This window comes from Neovison vison, chromosome 1 (genome assembly GCF_020171115.1).
Source record: "Neovison vison isolate M4711 chromosome 1, ASM_NN_V1, whole genome shotgun sequence".
Lineage (NCBI taxonomy): Eukaryota > Metazoa > Chordata > Mammalia > Carnivora > Mustelidae > Neogale > Neogale vison.
In genome coordinates, this window is record NC_058091.1 from 249,118,763 (window position 1) to 249,143,148 (window position 24,386).

The 24,386-nt window shown below is 37.4% G+C and overlaps 1 protein-coding gene across 1 annotated transcript in view; it reads right to left on the reverse strand.

The window, feature by feature from the left end:
* The window catches only part of SLC27A6 (solute carrier family 27 member 6), a 67,221-nt gene that overhangs the window by 14,577 nt on the left and 28,258 nt on the right, over positions 1–24,386 (reverse strand). The window contains exons 3-5 of the mRNA XM_044228343.1: positions 23,007–23,165; positions 21,588–21,712; positions 3,213–3,407 (exon numbers count right to left, since the gene is read on the reverse strand). Of these exons, the coding sequence (XP_044084278.1) occupies positions 3,213–3,407; positions 21,588–21,712; positions 23,007–23,165 (479 nt within the window). The remainder of the gene's footprint in view (positions 1–3,212; positions 3,408–21,587; positions 21,713–23,006; positions 23,166–24,386) is intronic.

The window sequence follows — 24,386 nt, forward strand, 5'->3', positions numbered from 1 at the left end:
TTTAAACACTTTATTTACTTAATTGACAGACAGAGAGGGAACACAAGCAGGGGGAGCAGCAGAGGGAGAGGGAGAAGCAGGCTCTCACTGAGCAAGGAGCCTAAAGAGGGGCTTTGGGCTCCATCCTAGGACCCTAGGATTAAGACCTGAGCCCAAGGCAGACGCTTAATGACTGAGCCACCCAGGCGCCCCTGAGCTTTTATTTTTAAAGAGAATATTATTATAATTTTTTAACCTATGGGAAATTGTTTTACTAAATATTCCCTGGTCATTTTATAGGGCTTATCATTTTGTTGTGTATTTGTATTTTTTCGTCAGCTACCTTTTATTAAGACTTCTTTTCTTTTCTTTTCTTTTCTTTTTTCAAGTTTTATTTCTTCTAGGGATTTCATGTTTGTTCTCTCCCAATTATATCATCCCTAGGTGTAGAAAAGGAGAAGCCAGTCTATAACTGTGACTTGGGTTTGTCTCTCAAATGCAGTCACAAAATTTTTTAGTGTTTGCCCTCGGGGCTTATATGGCACATATTCCCTTCAGCTGTATACATTTAAATGGTAAGTACGGGGGCGCCTGGGTGGCTCAGTGGGTTAAAGCCTCTGCTTTCGGCTCGGGTCATGATCCCGGGGTTCTGGGATCGAGCCCCGCATCGGGCTCTCTCCTCGGTGGGGAGCCTGCTTCCTCCTCTCTCTCTCTGCCTGCCTACTTGTGATTTCTGTCTGTCAAATAAATAAGTAAAATCTTTAAAAAAAAAAGTGGTAAGTACGGCACACAGGAAGGACATGTGGGATGCAGGAACTTTGTGTTGATGCCTCATCTTTTCCCTTTTTTATTAACAGCCTACCTCTGTTTAGATGTTGATTTGTTTGTGAAACAGTAAGTGGAAGCTTCCATTAGGTTTAAGTTTTTGAGAGATGGACTTATCAGATCTCTCCACATGATTATGAAAGTTACTGGTCCAAATTTTTCTGGTGACTTGGTATGTAACAAAACAATAATATATACATACTACAATAATAATGAGAAAAGATATAACTGAATTCATATGACACCAGGTATACTTTTTTTCATTTCCAAACTGAAAAAAAATAAGTTGAAAATCATAAGTTTTCCAAATAAATTGGGGACAATGACTTCTTGCTTTATTGACAGTATTACAGTCAGGGAATTTAAGATGTTATAAAATTATAATGAGGTTAAGTCAGTAATGTAAAATACAAATCTTCTTCACGTACTCTTGTTGGATGACTATTAGGGAATGACTCAGCTTCACTAAGGAGCTTTAATGCGAATATGAAATTCTTAATGGAACCAGTGCAATGAATTGAGAAAATTAACTGTAAGGACTGAAAAACTCAATAAATATCAGCACTTACTTTCCCCAAATTACTTTTCAGAATGCAGCAGCATTTCTGAGAGGTCAATAAGACCTTCAAAATCCCAAAGAGTCTATCATAAAAGTAGTTTGCGCCTTCTCTAGGTTCCAAACACGAGATAAATTTATACCAGTTTTGACCTTATTTCTTTACTTTCTAAAAATTTTATGTCTCTCTCTTCTTATACCTCTCACTAAATGTTTATTTTGTGTTTCTTTAATTTTTATTTTTGATTAGTTCCTTATTTTTATTTTTATTTTTTTTTTAGTTTATTTCAGTTGCTTTTTAATTAACCCCCAGAAATGGATATTTAGCTCACAAATTTTCAACCACTCTTATGTAGGTCCAATGTTTTGAAATATAACATTTCAATTTTGATTCAGCTCCCATTATTTTTTTTAGATTTATTTTTATTTATTCACTTGAGACAGAGAGATAGCACAGACAAGAGCCTGAGCAGTGGGAGGAACAGAAGGGGAGAGAGAGGGACAAGCACCAGTAGACTTTCTGCTAAGTGTGGAGCCTAATAAGCATGGGATCCATCCCACAACCTTTGATCATGACTGAAGCCAAAATTAAGAATCAACTGATTGTACCACCCAGGCGCCCCATCTCAAATTATTTTTCAATTTCAATAATGATTTTTTGTCCACTCATAGAAACTTATAGATATTCTATAACCCAATATATAGATGACCTACCTGTCATTTAAAAGATTTATTTCTACCTTAATTAAACTGCTGTCAGAGAAAATAAGCCACATTTAATCCTCTGAAGTTTGCTGAAATTCCCTAAGTGACCCAGTAATCTTTGTGAATGTTTCATAAGTGCTTGAAAAGAAAGAATATTCTGCAGTTTTTAGATGCAGTATCCTATAAATGTCTGTTAGTTCAAGTAACTTGTTACTGCATATTCTATAACATTGAAGGGTTTTTTTTGTTTGTTCTAACAAATACTGAAAGAGCTATAATACAATATCCTACTATGATTCTGGAGTTGTTTATTTCCACTTGAGTTTATAAATATTGTGCTATATAAATTTAGAAACTATTTTCTTTAATTTCACTTTTATTCTTTAAAAAATATTGTTCAGTGTAAGCTTTATGTTGACAATTACTTTCTCCAAAGCAGTTCAAGACATTGTTCTTTTGGCTTCCATGGTTGCTACTAAGAAATCATCTAGAAGTCTTTTACTCCTACGTAAGTGATTTTTTTGGGTTGCTTTTAAGATTTTAGTGGTATCTTGGTTTATCAGAAACCTATACATAATTATTTATTTATTTATTTGACAGAGAGAGCAATCACAAGCAGGCAGAGAGGCAGGCAGAGAGAGAGGGGAAGCAGGCTCCCTGCTGAGCAGAGAGTCCGATGCGGGGCTCTATCCCAGGACCCCGGGATCATGACCTGAGCTGAAGGCAGAGGCTTAACCCACTGAGTCACCCCAGAGCCTCAGAAACCTATACATAATTTTTGTGTGATATAAAAATGAAGTGTAAGCAGAAACACTGGATTGAAAAGGCTTAGGAAAAATGGAAAGAGTCAAATTGACATGTATCAGAAACTTTGCTTGTTTTTTATATATTATTTTATTAACTTTGAAGACAGAACAAAAACCACTTGGGTATCATTATCCCCACATTATACAGGAAAACCTGGGAGACAGTTGAGGTTTTTATAACCTATGGTTTACCTAGAAGCTATGACTTTATAGACGTTCTCAACTTAAAAAAGAAAAGAAAAAGGAAAGGTGATTGTATTTACCGTAATTTATAAACAGGAAGTCTAGAAGATAGGTAAACTGACCTCATTATATTTATGGAAGGAAAATACTGTACTTACTTTGTGAAAGAAATTTGTTCTCCCGACGGATCCTATTTTTCCAGTGTAATTCATGAAACTAATGTTTCCTTCAGTAGCTCCATAAAGCTCACACATCTTAATATTTCCAAATCTGTCTAAAAATTCCCTCCATACATCACTCCGTACGCCATTTCCAACTGCCAAACGCACTTGATGATCTTTTTCACCTTCTCTCTGTTAGAAGAAAAGATTTTACTTGTAATTTATTATTTCCAGTTCTCCATTCTTTCTTTCATTACTATGACTTTATTGGCAAATATCCAGAAGTAAGTTTGCACATATGCAATAATGAAAGGGAAGTAAAAAAAAAAAAAATCACGTTTAACTGTTGCTGAACCACGTACAATAGCTAATGAAACTAACACTGGCCTAGAATAATGTAGCTTTTATTACCCCATATCTGGTAAAAGATCTTTACCTTCCAGATTACGAAAGCCTTATTTTGGTAGAGATCAGCTAAGGAAGAAAGCATATTTCAGGAAAAAAAGCATTACTTTTTAAAATGAGTTTGTACTCTTAGCTCTACTACTTATTGTCTATAGAACTTTGAACGAAAAGGTTGAATACCATTGCGATTCTCCATTTATTCACCTGTAAAAATGAGAATACCTCTCTCATCCTGCAGTGAATAGTAAACCCAGGGCCAAGTATAGGATAAACGATACACTGATATCATATAATCCCTATAATATTTGACTTGCAAATATTATGGCAACTGCTTATAAATATTATTATTTTTCATTGTATTATGTTAGTCACCATACAGTACATTAGTTTTTGATGTAGTGCTCTAAGATTCATTATGTATAATACCCAATGCTTCATGTAATACATGCCTTCCTTACTACCCATCACCAGGCCCTATGACCTGGCAATTATAAATAATATTTTTAAATATGCAATTTTCTCACATTTTTTCTTCTGACTGATACTTAAGAATTGAAAGAGAAATAGAACTATATTTTACTCTACATTCAGCAGGCACTATGTTAACGTGAATTATACACTGATCAAAAATGAGAAACTCACACCTGTTAGAATGGCTATTTTAAAAAGAAGACAAGAAATAACAAGTGTTGGCAAGGACAGAGGAAAGGGAACCCTTGTGCTCTGTGGGTGGGAATGTGTATTGGTACAGCCACTGTGGAAAACAGGAGAGAGGTTCCTCCAAAAATTAAAAATAAAACTCCCATGTGATCCAGCAATTCCACTTCTGGGCACTTATGTGAAGGATAAGTGGAAAAGATATTTGCCCCCCTGCCCCTGCCATGTTCACTGCAGCATAAGTTAGTACCCAGGACACAGAAGCAACTCAAGTGCCCACTAACATATGAATGGACAAAGAAATTGTAGTACACACACACACACACACACACACACACAGTGGGATATTCCTAAACCAAGAGAAGGGAAATACTGCCATTTGCAACAGCACAGATGGACCTTGAGGGTATGCTTAATGAAATAAATCAGACAAAGACAAAGACCATGTGATTTCATGTATATGTGAAATCTAAAAACAAAAGCAAAAACAAAACTCAAAATAATCCCCAATGTAAAGCTCACTGATATAGACAACAGAGTCAAGGAGTTGGGTGAGGGTGAAATGGGCAAAGGAGATCAAAAGGTACAAAATTCTAGATATAAAATAAGTCAGTCATGAGAATATTATATATAGCAAGGTGAGTACAGTTAAAAATACTGGGCTGAATATTTGAAAGTTGCTAAGAGTAAATCTTAAAAGTTTCTCCACAGGAAAAAGAAATTCATAGCTATGTGTGATATTAGACATCAATTAGATTAATTTTGGTGATCATTTTGCAATATACACAAATATCGACTCATTATCTTATACACCTAAGACTTACATAATGTTAAATGTCTATTATATTTACCAAAAAAACTGAGTAAGAATATAGTATGAATTAAAGTAAGAAGATACTATAAGTATAGTTATGATAAATCCATGATTCCCTGAGTGACTCCCATCCTTGCCAAAAATAATTATAAAATTAACAAGAAATAATAATACATCAGCAACAATAAAAATCAATATCCCTGACACTTATAATTAAAAATACACAACTGAGGTGAACAAGGGGAGGTGAACCATGAGAGACTATGGACTCTGAAAAACAATCTGAGGGTTTTGAAGGGGCGTGGGGTGGGAGGTTCGGGGAACCAGGCGGTGGGTATTGGAGAGGGCACGGAATGCATGCAGCACTGGGTGTGGTGCAAAAACAATGAATACTGTTACGCTGAATAGAAATAAAAAAAAATGATTAAAAAAAAAAAAACCCACGACTGAGCACATTCTTTATCTCAGTTCCTTCTCAGTCTTAAAAGAAATGTTTTAATCTATTAACTCAGTGGAAAGGGCTGGCATAAAGGCCTGCAGGTGGAAACACAAAACATGCTCTGAGGTGTTACAGAAGCAGCAAAAAGAATGAGGAAGGTAGAAGGCTTGGTTGAAAATGTCTAAGTAGTCCCTTAGATATTCCAACATAGACAATTTATCTGGGCGTCTGCCCTCACTACGTGTTTGTTATGCAGATACCAGAGACTAACTTTCTGGAGAAGTCCATCCAGACAGTCACCAGTCTGGGGTTGAGGAATCTACTGAAGACAGTAGTGTTACAGAAAAGTATGAATGCTAAATGGTGAGGTCATTAAACTCTTCTGCTCTGATCTCAGAGCAAAACTAACCTGTAGTGACAGAAATCAGAATACTGTTCACATTTGGTGGGACAATGGCTGATTCTTGAAGCTATCCAGGGGGGTGGTCTTCAAGAAAAAAAATAAACAAGGGCGCCTGGTGGCTCAGTTGGTTAAGCAACTGCCTTTGGCTCAGGTCATGATCCCAGAGTCCGGGGACCAAGTCCCGCTTCAAGCTCCCAGCTCCATGGGAAGTCTGCTTCTCCCTCTGAACTGCTCCCCTCTCATGCTCTCTCTCACTTTCACTCTCTCTCTCTCAAATAAATAAATAAAATCTTTTTTTTTTTTTTTTTTAAGAAAAATAATAGGGGTGCCTGGGTGGTTCAGTGGGCTAGGCCTCTGCCTTTGGCTCAGGTCATGATCCCGGGGTCCTGGGATCAAGACCCACGTCAGGCTCTCTGCTCAGCAGGGAGCCTGCTTCCCTTCCTCTCTCTCTGCCTGCCTCTCTGCCTACTTGTGATCTCTCTCTCTGTCAAATAAATAAATAAAAAATCTTTATTTAAAAAGAAAAAAATAAACAGAATTACTTAAAAATATTCCAACTGCTGTTAAATCATAATGAGAAATTTCAGCTGCAATGGAGAGTTTGAGAGTATTTCAATACTAACTCATTTAGATCCTAATTCATTGGGTGTTTATAAAGCCAAATTTTCTAAGAAGCAATTATTAGAAATGAAAAGTTGAAAAAATAAAATGGTAATGATCTTTTAATTACATGATGTGCCTCAGCTGTGAATAAAATGTACATATTATAACTTCTTTATAATAACTTTTAAAAACCTGATTATCAGGGTAATTATATTGGTGCCAAAGAGGAAGAAGAAACAGTCTATAAGAATATGTGAGGAGAAAGCCAGGTAGATGACAATTAAAACTAAAAAATCAAGGAATTAGTAACATACATATTTTATTGAGAAATATATGACTAGATAACAACCAGAAATATGTTAAAATAATGAAGGGAGATCAAGTATTGACAGCAAGGGGTTACCTTTATTTTGAGAGTACTACTTGGTTTTCTTTAAACTATAGAATTCCTTATTTGATAAAATAAAAATTAGATTAAAAGAATAAACTAGGAAACAAGCAAGAATGTGGATATATTGAAAATAAGACTCCAAGCTGCTGATTTCCTTCGCCCCGCATCAAAAGGGTTGAAGGTAAATATTCTGCAGACAGAGAAAAAAACTCACTCAAGATACAAGCAGCTCCTTTCAAGACAGAGGAGCAGCTGTGTACTGGTTCCCACCTCTCATGGGCAAGTGGGATATGGCCAGCCTGCCATGGATTGCGTTCTTGGATTTTCTGCTATCATTTTTCTACAGCACTACTACAAGATAGTAGTGCTGCTAATCTTAGGGTTTATTCTGCTTGAACAGAGAACAATCTTTTGTATAGTATAGCTCTTGGATGCTTTCCAGGTCAGAGATGAGTCTCAGCAAGTATCATTACTTATAAAATGTGTTGCACACTCCAGAAAAGAGTAAGAAGGTGTTTATAAACCAAATTCCACAGACTTTAACCTGTGTGTGCTACAGCCAGACAAGCTTACTAAATGAGGCTAAATATTCATCCAAAAATGATTGGACTGATAGAGAAAATTGTATTATCAATACTAGGGTAAGGCTTTTGTCTAAAAACATCAAATCCACTTATGTAATTCTTTTTTTTTTTCACTTATGTAACTCTTAAGATATCTTTATTTTATGGTCTTCCCTTTTATTTTACTTTTTAAATTTATTTACTTAAGAGAGAGAGAGAGCGAGAGCGAGAGAGCATGTGGTCAGGGGGAGGGCAAGAATCCTGAGAGTCCCTCCTGAGCATGATTCCACTGGTGGATCCATCCCAGGACCTGAGATCACAAATTGAGCCTAAATGCAGACTCAGACCCTTAACTGACCGAGCCACCCAGGCACCACTGGTCTTCACTTCAGAAACAAACCCAGAAGATCATGCTTTGAGGGGTATGAGAAAAGATGAACTGATTCATTTTTTACTGTTACGGGAAAAAAAGAAGGTATATTTCTTTTGATTTTGAAATGCATGCACATCGTAGAAAATTTGGAAAGCATGGGAAAGTTTTAAAAGGAATTAAAAAATCTGTAATCTTACTACACCAACATTATTTTCATATAACCATGTATGTAATGAAAAATTATAATCATACTGCATTCGAGCTACATATCCTTCTTTATTAATATTATATTCTGAACATTATCCTAAGGTATTGGCTCTTAAGTGTCAAAAACGGGATTTTTCATGTGTATATGATTGTCATATCATTATATTACAATTTATGTACTATCACCGATTTTTGGATAACTACCTTGTTTTCCAATATTCACCTATATAAAGAAACCTGAGTGAACATCCAGTCTACAAATCTTTGCAGTTCATTCAGATAGATCCCTGCAAGAACATAATAGTTATCAATTTTTATGATTTTGTTGCCAAAATTATTGTATAGAAAGGACATCTTATTTACATCATACTTCTTCGATGTATGAACTAAGAATTCTTTTAATTTAAAATGTTAATTTGGTAAGAACACGTGGAATAATCTTTTTGATAATTAAATATATTATTCTTTTCTTTGGTTAATATTTTTACTTGCTTTGTGATTAAAAATCTCCTTTCCCATCCAACATTAAAAAAAAAACCTCAACAGACTATCTTCTTCTTTACATTTAATAATTATATTCATCTAGAATTAAATTTGTGAGAAAAGTGTAACTTTTAAAATTTCACATAATGATACGTCTCATTTAAGGCCAATTCAGATAGAGATGCAACGTGAGAGACATTCACAGAGACGTAGAGAAACCCACGCACTAAGTGAGATGAAGAGACGAAAGTGCAGACACAGGGATGGATGCTTGCTCTTTCCTGCTTGATCTTGCTCTTTTTTATTCTCTATCCCCCCACCACACATACACACTCTCTCTCTCTGTGTCTCACTCTTCCCCCACCACACACACACAGGGTGTGAGAGAGAGTTAAAAAAAAGATAAACTAGATAGAGACATACTTGAAGAAAGAAAGGCGCACACACAGAGACACACAGTTGTACACTGAGACACAGAGATACAAGCAAACAGAGAAGCAAACAAGCAAAACTAAGTGAGATAGAAACACACAGAAAAAGGAGACAAACGCAGAAATCCACAGGGTGCGGGACAGGAACAAAAGACATGTTTGCAGCCCAATAGCAGGAGAAAAAGGAGTGGATATGTTTGAGCCCCCATGTTCAGGTTACTGTACTTTCTCATTTTAATCACCATGACAACCCTAGAAAATAAGACGCAATATCCCCATTTTGCACATTGGGATATGAAGTTCAGGTCCAAGGTCACAGGCATGAAATAAGACAGAGAATTCGAACACATTAAAATGAAAGTGCTATGTGGGCAGGCGCTGTAGCCTGTTCTCTCCTCTGTGGTGCTCCATTGCCTAGGACAGTGCCTGGTGCATAAAAGATGTTCACAACATACTTGTGGAAGGAAGAAAGAAAGAGAGGGAAGGCAAATCAAAGAAAGAAAGGGAGACAGAGAGGGAGAGAGGGAAGGAAGGAAAGAAAGGGAGGAGAAGAAAAAAAACAGCTCAAAACCCTGCAAAGCCCATGTTCTATTTTCCCAAGTATTTCCCCCATGATTTTAGGAATAGAAAGCAATCAAAACACGAGTTTAAATTCAACAGTCAGTGCTTAAATATTTATAGACTTGCATGAGTGTGCACACACACATACACACACAGAGTAAGCCATTTTACAATACACAGAAAGTACTCATTTTTATCTCCAAACATGTAAGCTCCCATTTGAAATTTAAAAGGGAATCTGCTGGATGAGTCACACCTTTTAATACAGAGATGCCACAGTCCCGAGTTACAGTAGAGCAGTGTCCCTTTGCCTTTCAGTATCATCCACCCAAACCAATGTGGACAGACCATGTCCGTACCAGGACAAGACCCACACCCAGTGGACCAAGGCTCCTGTTTTGTCAAAGCGTTCTCAGAGGAGGAGCCGTTTTCCAGCTGCCAGATGCCAGGCAGTGCTTCAACTATAGCTTCCTCCTCCCGAGCCATACATTCACATACTCATTTGATGAAAGGCACAGGCCTCTAAAAATGCCCTCCTAGAAAAAAAAAAAAAAAAAAAAAAAAAATGCCCTCCTAGAAACAAAGTCTTTTTCTTCCAGAGCACGGGCTTAATCCTACCCAGAAAATCGAAAACACAGCCAAGCTAAATGCTCTTCATATGCCTATGAAAAGTGTAAGTCTGAAGGTTCTGCTTACATACAGGTAATTTTATATCAACCTTGATTTCTCAGAAACAAAGCATGTTTGCTGACAGACAGAGACACAGAAAAGCAACATGAATTAACAGTGAAAACAAAGGGGCAAACCATTTCTACCTTCAGAAACTATCTGCCTCGGGTAACTAGCTGCTTAATGTGCAAAACACAAGTATGGTCTAATTACTAAAGGATCACTGGAAATTCATAACAGCATATGATAGGGCTTATGACCCTTCCATCTTGATTCTCCTTAAGACCTTTTTTTTTTTCTAAAACCTCCTGATAATCACACATGCACATGTGTCACACCAACACACCCCACAGGGTAAGAATAACTATATTCCAACAGTTTGCTGCCTTCACAGATACTCCAATATCAATATATTGAAAAAAAAAAAAAGGCAGCAAGCCAGCTGGGTATTACAGAATGGGTACCAAGTAACACTAAATGCAAACACATTGTCAGAGAAAAAAAATAAAAGGCATAAAATAGCAAAATTTCTTCTACTACAGCAGGAAAGGAATGGTGGGGGGGCAGGGTGGAGGCCTCTTTTGAGAAAGAGCCAGAAAGTATTTAAAAGGAGAGACATGCCCTAAGGGCTCCAGCTACCCCTAAAAGTCTTCACCATGCTGCCTCTCCAGCCTGAGCTGGGCAGGTCATGGTTTCAGAGAAGCCGGCTCTCAGTTCAACAAACCATTTTAAGGCCTAAATCATAGCTTGTAAAGAGCTGTGTGATCTCAAGTATTACAGCAGAAAGCAACCACACTGTGGGCTTATTTCAAACTCCCTGTCTAGATAAAACAGTAAGAGGGATGGCCATTTACAGACTACTTCTTCTGAACAGGTGTCTTCTAACCTGGCAGCACTCTAGGGAGCTCAAGGGTAGAGGGAAAGCCAAGTTGCAGACCAGAGACATTTCCAGATTGCCTTGTTTGACAAGGACTGGCTCCAAGACTCTGTGCAAGACATGCCTTAAACCTGAATGACAGAGCTAACAACTAAAAAGACAAGGGAGCTGTGTAGATATAAAGAGTTCGATCTAGAAACCCAGAGAAAGGGTCACCTAAGCCACAACTAAGCTGACTTATTAATGAAATGTTCTGAAAAGTGCAGGGGCCCATGACCAAGATAATTTCTGCTATGAGCGGGATACAGCAGCAGTCTGACTCCCTCCATGCAAGGATGCAAACTTTTGATTTATCCAAACTCCTTCAGGGAGCTCTGTCCTCCCCAGGAATGTGACTTGCTGATTATAACTGAGCTTAACAGGCAGGCTGGGACCAGTGAAAGATTGTGCTGACCAGGAGCGCACAGGTATCCTAGCAATGAGGCTCATTATTATTTGTTACTATATTTTTTAAAAATAACTCAACGAATTTTTATTGAGCACCTGCTATGTGTCAGGTACCATAATGAGTACTGAGGGTATAACATTAGACGAAGAAGATAAACTCCCTGCTTTCCTGGAAGGAGAAGATAAGAGGGGAAGGGGAAGATTCAGAGAGAATAAGGAACAATTATATATAAAATCTGTAATATGGTAATAAGTTCTGTGAAGAAAAACAAAGCAGTGAAAGAAGACTATGAGATAAGAATTGTGATGGAGTCTGGCTTCATTCTTGATGACTGACTGCTAATAGCTAATAGCTTTCTTCCCCTGACCCACATCTGGGCAAGCTGATGAGATCACCCAGTGTTCCTTTATTTGGCAGCAATAGGAAGCTCAAAGTATGCAAGCAGTTCCACATGCACAAGACCATTTGCCCTGGTGCCTTCTTCTTGTTACAGTAAAAGCCAAACCTACCTCTTTCCCAGGTTTCTGAAGTCATTTTTGGATATCCTTGGGATCCTAGCCCGCTCTCCCCAGAAAGCCCCATTATGTGAGTAATAAACCTGTTCACATTCTCTTGGTGCATGTTTGGTGCATGTAAGTCTCAAATCTGTACCAAATTTGGGTATGAGACCCTCTGAGTTGCTAAGGTGACCGCACCTATATTAGTAGGACTTGTGGTCAGAGACGTCCTCACCTGGGAGGTGGGATGTGGATGGACTAGGGACTGAGCCATGCAAGTATCTGAGGGAACATTCAAGGGAAAAGAACGGAGAGTCCTGATATATTGAAGGCAAAACAGGGAGGACAACAAAGCTGTAGTAGAATAAACAAGGAGAGACAGCAGGTGTGGCAGGGAGGTGGGGAGGAGGGGAAACGCTATCAGGGGAGCTGACCACATAGAGAGCTGTGTGGTTCATTCTAAAGGAATTTGGATTTTCTTCCAAGTGAACCACCAGAAGGATTTTAATGGTGAAGGAACACAACCTGATTTCTATTTTAACTGAATCATTCCAATTGCTATGCAAGAATGGAATAGAAGGGGACAAAAGTGGGGCAAAGAAGAAGCCAGCCAGAGCTAAACTAACAGGGGGAGCTAGAGCTGGCTCAGACGAGAGCAGCAAGGAGACAGTAAGCTGAGGTTTGATTCCAGATGAATTTGAAGGTCAAATCTGCAGGGGTTGCTCATGGATTAGATGGGGAGAGAGGGAAAGAGAAGCTCCAAGGGAGATTCCAGGGTCTGTGTGGCTGAGCACCTGGATAGGGCAAGAAGGGCATCTTCCATCTTGATGGAAGAGGTAGTGAAGACATTGAGCTTTGGCCATTTTTGAGATCAGATGCCAATGAGATCCCTAAGTGAGGATGTGAAGTGGGAAGGCAGGTATCTAATACCTGAAATCAAGGGAGAAGACACAGCTGGAGACACACCCTTGAGTGTTAAGCTGTGGGTGGTATTTGCAGCCAGAAACCTATCCAGAGAGTGAGAGTAGAGAAAGGTTTGATTGCAAGTAGTGGGCACTGTGAACATTTACAGGTCAGGAAGATTAGTGAAGACCCAGCAATGGAGACGATTTAAAGCTACCAACTGGCACTCCTGAGCTTGGTCTATATGAGTCTAATCTAAAGACCTATACTGATAAAGGGAGATCTGAACCTGTCAGGCTGGAGACTAGAACTTCAACTTCGGCATATTTGCTGTGATAACAAAAACCATTTTGTGAGGTCTCTTCTGAGAGCCCTTCACCACTGTTTCCATGTGAATTTCTGTGCCTAACAACTTAACCCTTACATTAATCCCAGACGTAACTGTTACTACACTCATTTTATCGAAGACCAAACTGAGGTGGGAGCTGCTCAGAAAAGTGAGATAATTTGTTCCAGATCACAGAGCTTTCGAGACACAGAAGTTAGGCTTGAATTTCAAGATCCCTGATTCCAACAGGCAAAGAAATGAAATAACTTGCGTGATGTGACACAGTAAATTAATGGAAAGGCTGGAAATAGATCCCTGATATGTTTAATATAAAGTTATTATTTTTTTCCACTGGGAATAAAATGATCACTTGGAAAATTCTGGCCATTTATTATTTGCTGAAGATTCTTGTGCTTATACACTGAAGACTGGCCATTTCTTACCTTGATTTTATACATTTTATACATCCATAGCAAGGACATCAAGAACATTATTAAAGAAAGAGACAATGTGAAAATTTGCAAATAAATCATAATACAAAGAATCTTGGAGGTACATTATAAAATGTTAAATCAATCTGAACTATAGGAAAACCTCACCCACATACCACATTTACAGTAAAAGCAGTATATAACCCAAGAGGAAACAGGCATCATACCGTCAGGATTTTTAACTTTATATTTCTGTTTTTAGTATTTTTATTTGTGAAAAGCATCATGTTATAAAATTATTACTATTTTAGTATTTTAAAGTTTTACTTTGAAATTATTATGCTGTATTTATACTGGCTTTTACAAATTTTATTCATTTTATCTATTTATTCATTCATTCTTTTTTTTTGGAGGTGGAGAGAGAGAGAGTGCCTGCACATGAGGTTGGGAGTGAGTGGTGAGGTGAGACAGAGGGAAAGGAGAGAGAGAATCCTAAGGAGGCTCCAAGCTCAGTGCAGAGCTGAAGGCAGGCTCCATCTCACGGCCCTGAGATCATGACCTGAGCCCAAATCAAGAGTCGGACACTTTACTGACAGAGCCACCCAGGCGCCCCTAAGCTGGCTTTTATAATTAAAGTATGATTTTCCTTAGTCAAAGACCAATTATTTTCAACACTCGCACAAATCACTCTAATTTTACAATGACATTGCAGAAAACATTACTACATTCTGTTTTAAAAATAGTTTCTTCCATTTGTATTGGGCTTCTCAGTTTAGCTTTTTAATGTATATCTCATAACTGGATTATGAAAAGCAGGGGGCAAATGAGGATAAGTGGGTGCTGCCACCTATTTTATATAACAATGGGAACCATGGCTCAAAGAGAAGTGACCAACAGAAAGTCACACAACAAGAGTCTGAAATTGAACCTGTGTCTTTTGATTCCATAGTCAATGCATTATTTTCTTTCTGCATCAAGTAAATTTGTTGGAAATTTTTTTAAAAGATTCATTTATTTGAGAGAAGGGAGAGAGAACATGCACACACATGTAAGAGTAGAGGGAAGGGGAGAGGGAGAGAATCTGAAGCAGACTCCCCGCTGATTCTGGAGCCAAGGTAGGGCTTGATCCCTGAGATCGTGACCTGAGCCAAAATCAAGAGTCTGATGCTTAACTGACTGAGTCACCCAGGTACCCCTATCTGTTGGGTAATTCAGCAACTAAGAGATATGTGTACTCTTAATGGAAATTATAACATGAATGGTATAAGCAAATAGAAAAAGATATGTATATTTTATAGACATTACTACCCATGAAATACAGATCATTAAATATTAAAATTAGCACTTATTAAAACCCGTTAATAATATACACAGTCTAAAACATTTCAAAATATTCATTAATTCCCTGATAATTCTTCTAGCATTTAGGCAGCTCATAGCTATTCCTATCTGAGTCCTTCTAAGGACTATGTTTCTATATTTGTAGTTTTTGTTTTTTTTTTTAAAGATTTTATTTATTTATTTGACAGAGAGAGAGAGAGACACACACAGTGAAAGAGGGAACACAAGTAGGGGGAGTGGGAGAGGGAGAAGCAGGCTTCCCGCTAAGCAGGGAGCTTGCTGTTGGGGCTCGATTCCAGGACCTTGAGATCATGACCTGAGCGGAAGGCAACCACTTAATGACTGAGTCACCCAGGTGTCCCTCTATATTTGTAGTTTTTAAGCAGAAAAAAAGATTCTGGGAACTTGTCAAATTTTCTAAACATTTTATATCTACCATGAGAATATTAAACATATCTTTGATTTACTTAAGGAAAACAGTTTTAAAAGAGATGATTTACTCAATCATATAATAAAATGCTTCAAGAAATAAAAAAAGTATAAATATCTTAAAATGACTAGGTCTTGGAGATAAAATCAATTGTTTTGAGTGTTTCAGTGTCAGAAATGATAGCGAAACTAATGCAGAACATCTTAATAAGAATTAAAGCTCATATTAATTTAAAAATGTCATTCTTTAGAGGCTATTAAATTTGATGAGAAAAGTTTTCAGAGCTCAATGTTTTGATAAACTACATCTTTTACAAGATGTGGAATGAGGAAAATGTGATGATAAACTAGGTAGAAACTAAAAAAATGAAAACATGATTAAAAAAACGAATGTTTTTAATATACCCATTAAGATACATGTATTCTTCTACGTCAACTTAGTGTAATTTAGTCCCTTCTATTAGAATTGTATTCTTTGACAAATCTCCATATTCCTCATCCCCACTTCCCTAAATATGACAAGGAAAACTCTTAAAAGTTTGGAAGAAACGATGGGCTTTCTTTGAAAAAAATAGAGTAGATGTTTTTTCAAATTGAAGTCTTAAAAAATCTCGCAGTGCTGATTATTGTCATTTAACAACATAACATTAACCATTTAACATTTAGGGTAACAACTTGTTACCCTAAAGAAAGCCCAGAAAACACGTATGGGTGCCCTGCATGACTGTCTAAACATTGCTGGTAAAAAAATTAGTATGGCTTTTAATGACCAACATTTAATAAATATTTATCAGATATCCGGGTCCTGTAAAATATCTCCCTTTTCACAATGGAAGTCAACTGTAATCCATTTTGTCAAAGTTTTTTTTCTTTTTTTTTTAAGATTTTATTAATTTATTTGACAGAGAGAGATCACAAGTAGGCAGAGAGGCAGGGAGAGAGAGAGAGGAGGAAGCAGGCTCCCTGCTGAGCAGAGAGCCCGATGCAGGACTCGATCCCAGGACCCTGAGATCATGACCTGAGCTGAAGGCAGCGGCTTAACCCACTGAGCCACCCAGGCGCCCCATTTTGTCAAAGTTTTAACACACTCTAATGAAGGTATCCAGAATCTTAAGGATACTATCTAGTTCCTAGTGAACTTTCTGGCTTTTAAGAAAATAGAAGAGAGAAAAAGGATGTAACGTACAGAAGATATATTCACTAAAAAACATATACCAAAATACATGTACTAGAAAGTATAGGATATGCCTTCAGAATGTCAAAACATAGGTGTTTTACACTGATACAAACTATATTGCCTAAATAATAATATTAACTTGAAAAACTGATATTACATACATAAATCTTTGCCTGGTTAATTATATCTTGCCCTTTGCAGGCTTTGGGCTCCTGATTGCTACATCCAACTACAAGTTCCACTTCTTTACCTCAATGCCTAATGAACATACCAAACTTAACAAGTCCAAAAGAAATTTAATTTTAATTCTTTAAATCTCAGTTTACCTTACCTGACAATGGCTCACAGTTTACCCATTTCAACCAAAAACCCGAGACTCATCATTGATTCTATTACTTCACCGCCTAACCCTGTTAGTTAGTCTTGAAAATCTAACCCTGTTAGTTAAAAGTCTTGTTATCCTTCCTTCAAATAGATTCCAAATCAGTATAGCTTCTTTTTTTTCCGTTTGCCTTCATCTTTTCCCAAATGCTCTTTTGGAAATGATATCCACATTTCTCCTCCACGGTACATATTGAGCCCTACAAGATCTGGTCTGTGAGTGGCCTAGCCACCCTTTCCTTCTCTAAATATTCAGTCTGTGTTCTCTGTGGGCTTCTTCATTTTCACTTTGTTCTGTTGTGACTGTAATCCCCCAGCTTTTTCATGGTTGGATCACACTTGCCATACCAATTCCTTGGCTCATTGGTCACCATTTCAGAGAAGCCCTCCCTGACCCCTCAACCTCATTAGTAATGCCACACCCTCACCACCCACCATCTCCTCCTCCTCATCCTCTGTTTCTTCAAAACACTTGCCATTGTCACTTTCCTTCATGTATTGGCTGCTGTATGTTCTCCCTTCCCAAACTAGAGCATGAGTATCATGAGAAAAGATGGCTTGTCTTATATGCCCCTGTATACCAAAACCTGCAATATTACTCGAATGACCAAATGAGTGACAAGTAAGATTCTATCCCTAGATATTGCTAACTCTTGGCAGTTTCAGGCAGAGTGTATTTAAAGAAGAAGTGTGCAGGAATCCCACAGAGGATCACTGATGTATAGCATGCCACCATATTCCTCACCAACCAATATGAAATGCAGCACTAATGCTAAGAAAACAAAGAACCTGATCCAATTAGAGAGTGTATGATGCTGCTTCAGTAATGCAGAAGACTTGAAAGACTGGAACGTGGGGAGGGCTGTTTTCCTATTCTTCAGGGAAGAGAATAATTACTCCACTCCTCCGTGACTAAGAAGAATCAGTACCGTGGCTTTTTAAAAAAGGGTAGTGCTGTTGCCAGAAGTTTGAGGCACATCTAATGTTTATGCCAAAGGAACTTTTGTAACTGGACTTTTGAAAAAGAGAAAAAAGACAGGGTTGGTTGGGGGTGTGATAAAAGCTTCCAGCCAGGGAAGGCCAACTCTAGGGTGTTTTTATTCAACTATGGACAACCACACACAGCTTTGGGCAAAGCTCTATTTATTTTCATCCTTCCTCCTTAATTTGCCTCAGGTCATTGCTTAAAGATTGTTTCCAAACGCTATCTTTTCTTCCAAGAACCTCAGTTAAGACTTAAAATATGATGTCATTAACTAAAAGGAACCAGGAATTCTGTTTTAAGCACTCAGACCATGAATTCTGCCTGCAGGTAAACCTCCTTTGGAATATATTACTTACCCTTGGATGGAGAACAAATCTGGATGTATTTAGAGAATATGTGGTTTGCTTTTTTTTTTTTTTTAGTTAAGGATTTATATTAAACAAATGTCTATGGTCCCTCAAACCAGGGTGTAGGGACACATCCACTTCTAATTCTCTGAAGGTGTGGACCTGGTTACCCACTCACTCTCGGCTGTGCCTGGAGCCCCTGATGTGCACCGAGCAGAAGTGGCCCCTGCCTGTAGAAGTTCACTGAAAGCAATAAATATTGGACCGAAAAAAAACAAGACCTCCTTGAAGGGGTCAGATGTCTTACCAGAATGGCTTTCTTCTTTCCCTAATCTTTAATGCCAAGAACTGCTTGTTCTTGTTCTGTGTGAAATCAACAAAAGGGATTAAGTAATACAATGAATTGCTGCTCAAAAAAAATGATCACTTTTTCCTTTGAGCAGAGCTATTTTTTACTTCCCCTCTCTCCTCCTCCACTTGTCTTCAGGCAAATGCGGAGAGATTATGCCAAAAACACTGTCTTTTCTTCAAAGAACTTTACTTAAGAATGAAACTATTTCACTAACTAAAAGAAAAATCAGATATACTACTTTCAATTCTCAGTTCTCTCAAATTCTCTGTGGCTATAGCATTTTCCCCAAATTAATTCATTCCCAATTCAGGAGCTGAAAATATTCTTTTTATAAAAAAAATTCTAACAAAAATGCTTTGAAAAAAGATTTGTAGTGAACATGACAAATTATTAATAAATAGCTTTATTACAGGAAATGGTGACTCAAACAGATAAAATATTATGTGCCACAGTCATAAATGAGTAAAAGACGCGGAAAAGACATTTTAAAGAGAACTACTGATAATTTTCTAATTATTCAACCTTGCTAGTAATCTGAACAAAGAAGTTAAAAATATATTTGTTTCTATCTATAAAGTCATAAATAAAATTAAACGTTCCCCCATTACTAAAAAAGAAAAAAAAAAAAAAAGAAAGAAAAAAAACCCCAAGACAGTCCTTGTTCAAACAAAATATTATTAAGAAGCTCTAGGGACGCCTGGGTGGCTGATTTGGTTAAGCATCTGCTTTCCAGTCAGGTCATGATACCGGAGTCCTGGTATCTAGTCCTGCATTGTGTTGTCTGCCCAGCAGGGAGTCTGCTTCTCCCTCTGACCTTCTTCCTGCTCATGCTCTCTCTCTCTCTCTCACCCTCACTCTCTCAACTAAATAAAAATCTTAAAAAAAAAAAAAAAAAAGAAGAAGAAGAAGAAGAAGGAGCCCTAACAAACCGGGTTTCATCCAACATATTTGAAAGACTGTGAAGATTGCCCTATTTTTCCCTATTCACTATCCTTCAGTGACTTTTGAGGAACTCTGAAGGGGGTTCTAGTTCTCCATGAAGCATAACTGGGAAACCACTATTTTTAATATCACGTGGTCCTGATAAAGAGACCATACGCACAATAAGTATACTCTCCCAACATCATTGAGATTCTAAATCACGTTAACCATTTTGAACTGTAATTTGGAAATATGCCCTAAAAATTGCCAAAATACCCATGTCCTTTGACTGCCTTCACTTCTGAGCCCTTCTACTGGCTACATTGCATAAAGACACTAATTGCAGCATCATTTAACAGAGTAAAACATTAGAAAAAAAATGCATGTGTTCCACTGTTCAGTACATACTTATTGAGCAAATAACCCTGCAAAAGCTAATGTTGCTATTGAAGGATGAGGAGAAAAAGGAATGGTTAGGGGTGTAGTTAGAAAGTCCATGAAGAAGTTCATTATGTGGTGCCCAATTTGTCCTTTACTGAAGGAGGCTTCTATCTTCCTGGAGTACATTAATTCCCCAAATTATCCTCATCCAGACATCACATCACCAAACAACACAATGAGAAGTAGAAAATATACCAGGTTGTGGAATTATAATTAATTATTCCACTAGGACTCTAAAGATAAGACCACAACTTTGACATTGGCTAAGTCTCCCTAAAGAAAATGAAGGCCAAAAAGTCTAAAACATTTCTCTGGGACTCCCTGTCTTAGAGATGGATCTAGGAAATCTATAGCTATTTGAAGCACTCCTGACTGAGAAAAGAAGAAGGATGGCTTCTGGGCACAAAAGGAGTGGGCCAGGAGCTAGAGGAGTTCTCTACATGGTAAAAGTCAAGCTTAAAGTGAATAAAAGCATTTTGTAAATAAAACTATCCAGTTTCACATTTTTCTTGTGTTTTCCTTCCCTGTGTAATCCCATCTCTTCAACCAAGTCTAATTTAAATGCTTCCAGCCTAGTCTCAGCTGTGCTGAGGGTAAAGGAAGAATTACATGTCCATATTTTAGCCAGAGAAGACATCCCAGTCCACCATCCATGCCTTAGGCTGGCATGATGATGGCAAAGGTGATGCATGAGGAATGAGGAAGGGGGTTTATCAAAGTCCAAGGACTGGCCATCAGCTTCTGCTGCCTGCCCCTTACAGGGAGGCATTTCCAATCACCATTATTCATGGGGTGGTGCGGATTTGATGACAGAAGGTCACTTCTTTGTAGCCTCAAGAATGTTTTAAGAAATCAGGTAAAACATAAGCATCTCAAAACACAAACAAGACCAGGAAAAGAATTTCTGAAGGGAAAAACGCAAACAAATGATTAAAGACTAACCCCAGGCTCTTGCAACTCTCTCTGCTTGTCTATTTTCAGAAAGGGCCAATTTATCAGTTGTTTGTGGGAATGACAGTTTCAGGTGCGCAGACAAGAACACATGAAAGCAAAATTTCTTTTTAACTTAAAATCAAAACAGACTAATGTAATCACTTATTCAAAAGAAAAGAAATAACAAACAAGTATAGTCAATATCATTAGTTTTGTTTTGTTTTTTAGAAAAGAGCATTTTGAAAGATGATCTAATTCAGCCTTGCAGTAGCCACTTTCTGTGTACAGAGTAGGCATTTAATTTCATAATCGGATGTGTACTACATTTGCAGAAATCTTAATCAGTCTCAACATAAAGTGGATTGGATTGCAAGTCTCTCCTATCCTGTCATAATATAAAGCACTTCAGTATAATCACGCAGAGCTCTCGTTTTATTTCCTCTGACTTGCATCTCTGTAAGTCAGTCAAACTATGTTCTGGAAGGTCTCCACCTTTGTGTACACACACACACAAACTATTTTTCTCTCCATGCTTTTTTCTTTCTGAAATTATTTTTCCTTTCTGAAAATGATCCCTCTTACCTTGGGTTGTTTGCAAAGATAGCGACAAAGTTCTCCAATATATAGAAACACAGTCACATTATACTTTCTGCAGTCATTCCAAAATTGACTTGCTGAGAATTTCTTCTTCAACACACAAGTAGCTCCTATGAGAAAAGGCAAAGAACAGGCACTGGGGGAAAATATTCAAGGGCAGAAGTGACATAAAACACAAATGATGTTGCCCCGTCTAGAACACTTACATTCAATTTCAAGGCTTTTGTAATCCATCAGTGGCCATTTATATCAAGCTCATTTGAAACCATTAATCTTACAATCCAATAAACTTAAAAAAAATACATGTTATAATTCTGCATTTTGACTGCAAATGTATTTTTTTTTCTTTTTGAAATACAGGGGATGAAAAACAAGGTCAAAATAAGTAGGGGAGTTGAAAGTATTAGAGCATGACTATAGATAATGGTCAGTCTTCTTCACAGAGACCAAGAATATTCACTTACTTTGTTTTTGAATATGTACACTTATTTTTAAAACCTTAAAGCTGCCTGAATATTTCTTGATGTTGAGACTTGGTAAGAAAGAATTGGTAAGATAGCACCAGTCAAGTTCATCGATAACTACAGAACCTAAATGTAACAACCTAATTTTCACAACAATGTAAGTCATATGACTATGTTCCAATAGTCTATTTTCCAAGGAAAATGCTAATGTCTTGACTCTTGCCTTTGTTTATTTTGGACACCGGTCATGTTTTACATATACTACTCCATAAAATTACTTTTTTTATATTTCAGACATATACAAGTAGTAGTGAATGGTCTCCATTATATATTATTTAGGGGCCAGACACATAATCTCAGCATGTTTATGAACAGAATCTACTGAGTCATAAGCTACCAACAGACTTAATGGGTACCTGGGGTACCTTGTTTGCAAAGGTAGCCTCAACAATTCCTGCTATGCAATGTGGATTTGCCACCTCTCTATTTCAAGGGGTAGGATCTGTTTCCTCACCCCTCATATCTTGACTCTAGACTGGTTTGTTACTTGCTCTGATCAACAATATGCAGGTGAAATGATCAATGTGATTTCTGAGGTTAAGCCTTAAGAGCTACACAGTTTCTACATTCACCCTCTTGGAAGCCTCTTTCCACCATTTAAGGAGGTGGGGAGTAGATCATCAAAGGATGAGTGACCACACAGAAGGAAGACTGGTCAACAGCCAGCTCCAACCACACGGCCAAATGTCCAAGGCATTGCTCTCTTCATTTCAGGAAAAGACTGAGTATATCACAAAATTGGGTCCTTTTAATAAAAATTATGTTGTAACTATATAATAAGCCCACAGTTACTCTGAATTCTCTGACAGAGTTTCGAAATTTAATAAACACAAGTTAATAAGCATTTTGAATACTCATCAAACAGAAAATGAAAACTTACCCAACTCAATACATCCACCAATTCCCACAAGAGATCCTGAACTATGATACAGAGGAAGAGTTATATAAATGATGTCATTAGCAGTACAACCGAAACCCCACAAGCCAGCAGAACCCTTTAAAGACTGCAGCTGACTGATTATAGCTGCTTTTGGTAGACCTGGAAGAAAAGAAAAGAGATATATGTAATAGAAAGCAAGTTTATATATTACAAGTGCTTTGTAGGGACCAAGCAAATGTGAGCTTCTGCTGTAATTATTTCTAGAATCTTGGATCTAGCCAAAAGATTAAAATTAAAATTATATAGTTTGAGATACCATAAGCTTCAAAGAAGAGTCATATCTGTTTTAAGAATGACAAAAAAAACCCAAATCTGAAAATGTACACCCCAAATAAGGCAAATCATGACATTAATCTAAATTATACTTAACGTAGACATTTTCTAGTGAAAAATTTTAAGATTCTATCTCAAGAACCAGTAATTGTCATGTTTCATATCAGATTCCATATTAAATGATGTTGAAATAGTTCTACACATTCATGATCCAAACATAAATTATCTGCTTTTTTCTTTCTAGTCTTCTTCTATGTACCATAGGAGTCTTATAAAAATATATAGTTTTAATCAGTGTATAAAACATTTTACATACTGTTTTTAATTTTCGATATTGTTATAGTCTTTTGTAGTATAACGTTAGCACAATAAATCCATCCAGTTAATATGTGATATAATACGAAAGTGCCTTATCTGTGATTGAATATCACCAATTTCATGTTTCAACCTATATCTCCTTATATACACAACATACAACTTGTTTTCATAATGGTAAGTATCCTCTCTTGAATTCATTTGTTAGATTAAATGGTATTTTAGTTCTATTCTGTCAGTTCAAAGAGTTCTAGTATCTGTGGGATGTCCTCAGGCAGAGGACCCCATACCAAATCTACCTCACTGATAAAGTTACTTTGCTTCACAATATGCAATGGTGACAAGGAGTATCATCCATTGTTCCAGACAGGCAAGCAGAGACCAATGTCAGAGAAGGCACAGGAGTAAGCAGATGGCAGTATCAAAAGTGAGGACCAGCAGCCCTAAGTGTGGCCTTTCTCTCTACCCCCATACTGGAACAGTCCCACTTACCATTTGCCAAGGGTGGGTTACTAATGTCAGTGGCTCTGCACACTTACTGCTGCACCTGACTGGATTCTATTTCCCAATTCTAGAAAATGAGACCCAAATTTCACAATGTATTTCCTAAATTGAAGTACTTCCTTATTATTTTCAGCTTGTCTTAGAGTCCTACAGCAAAATATACTTCCACAGTGATGTTGGCTGCAAGGCTGTATGAGTCATTCTTTTTTTTTCCCTCCCTTCTGATAT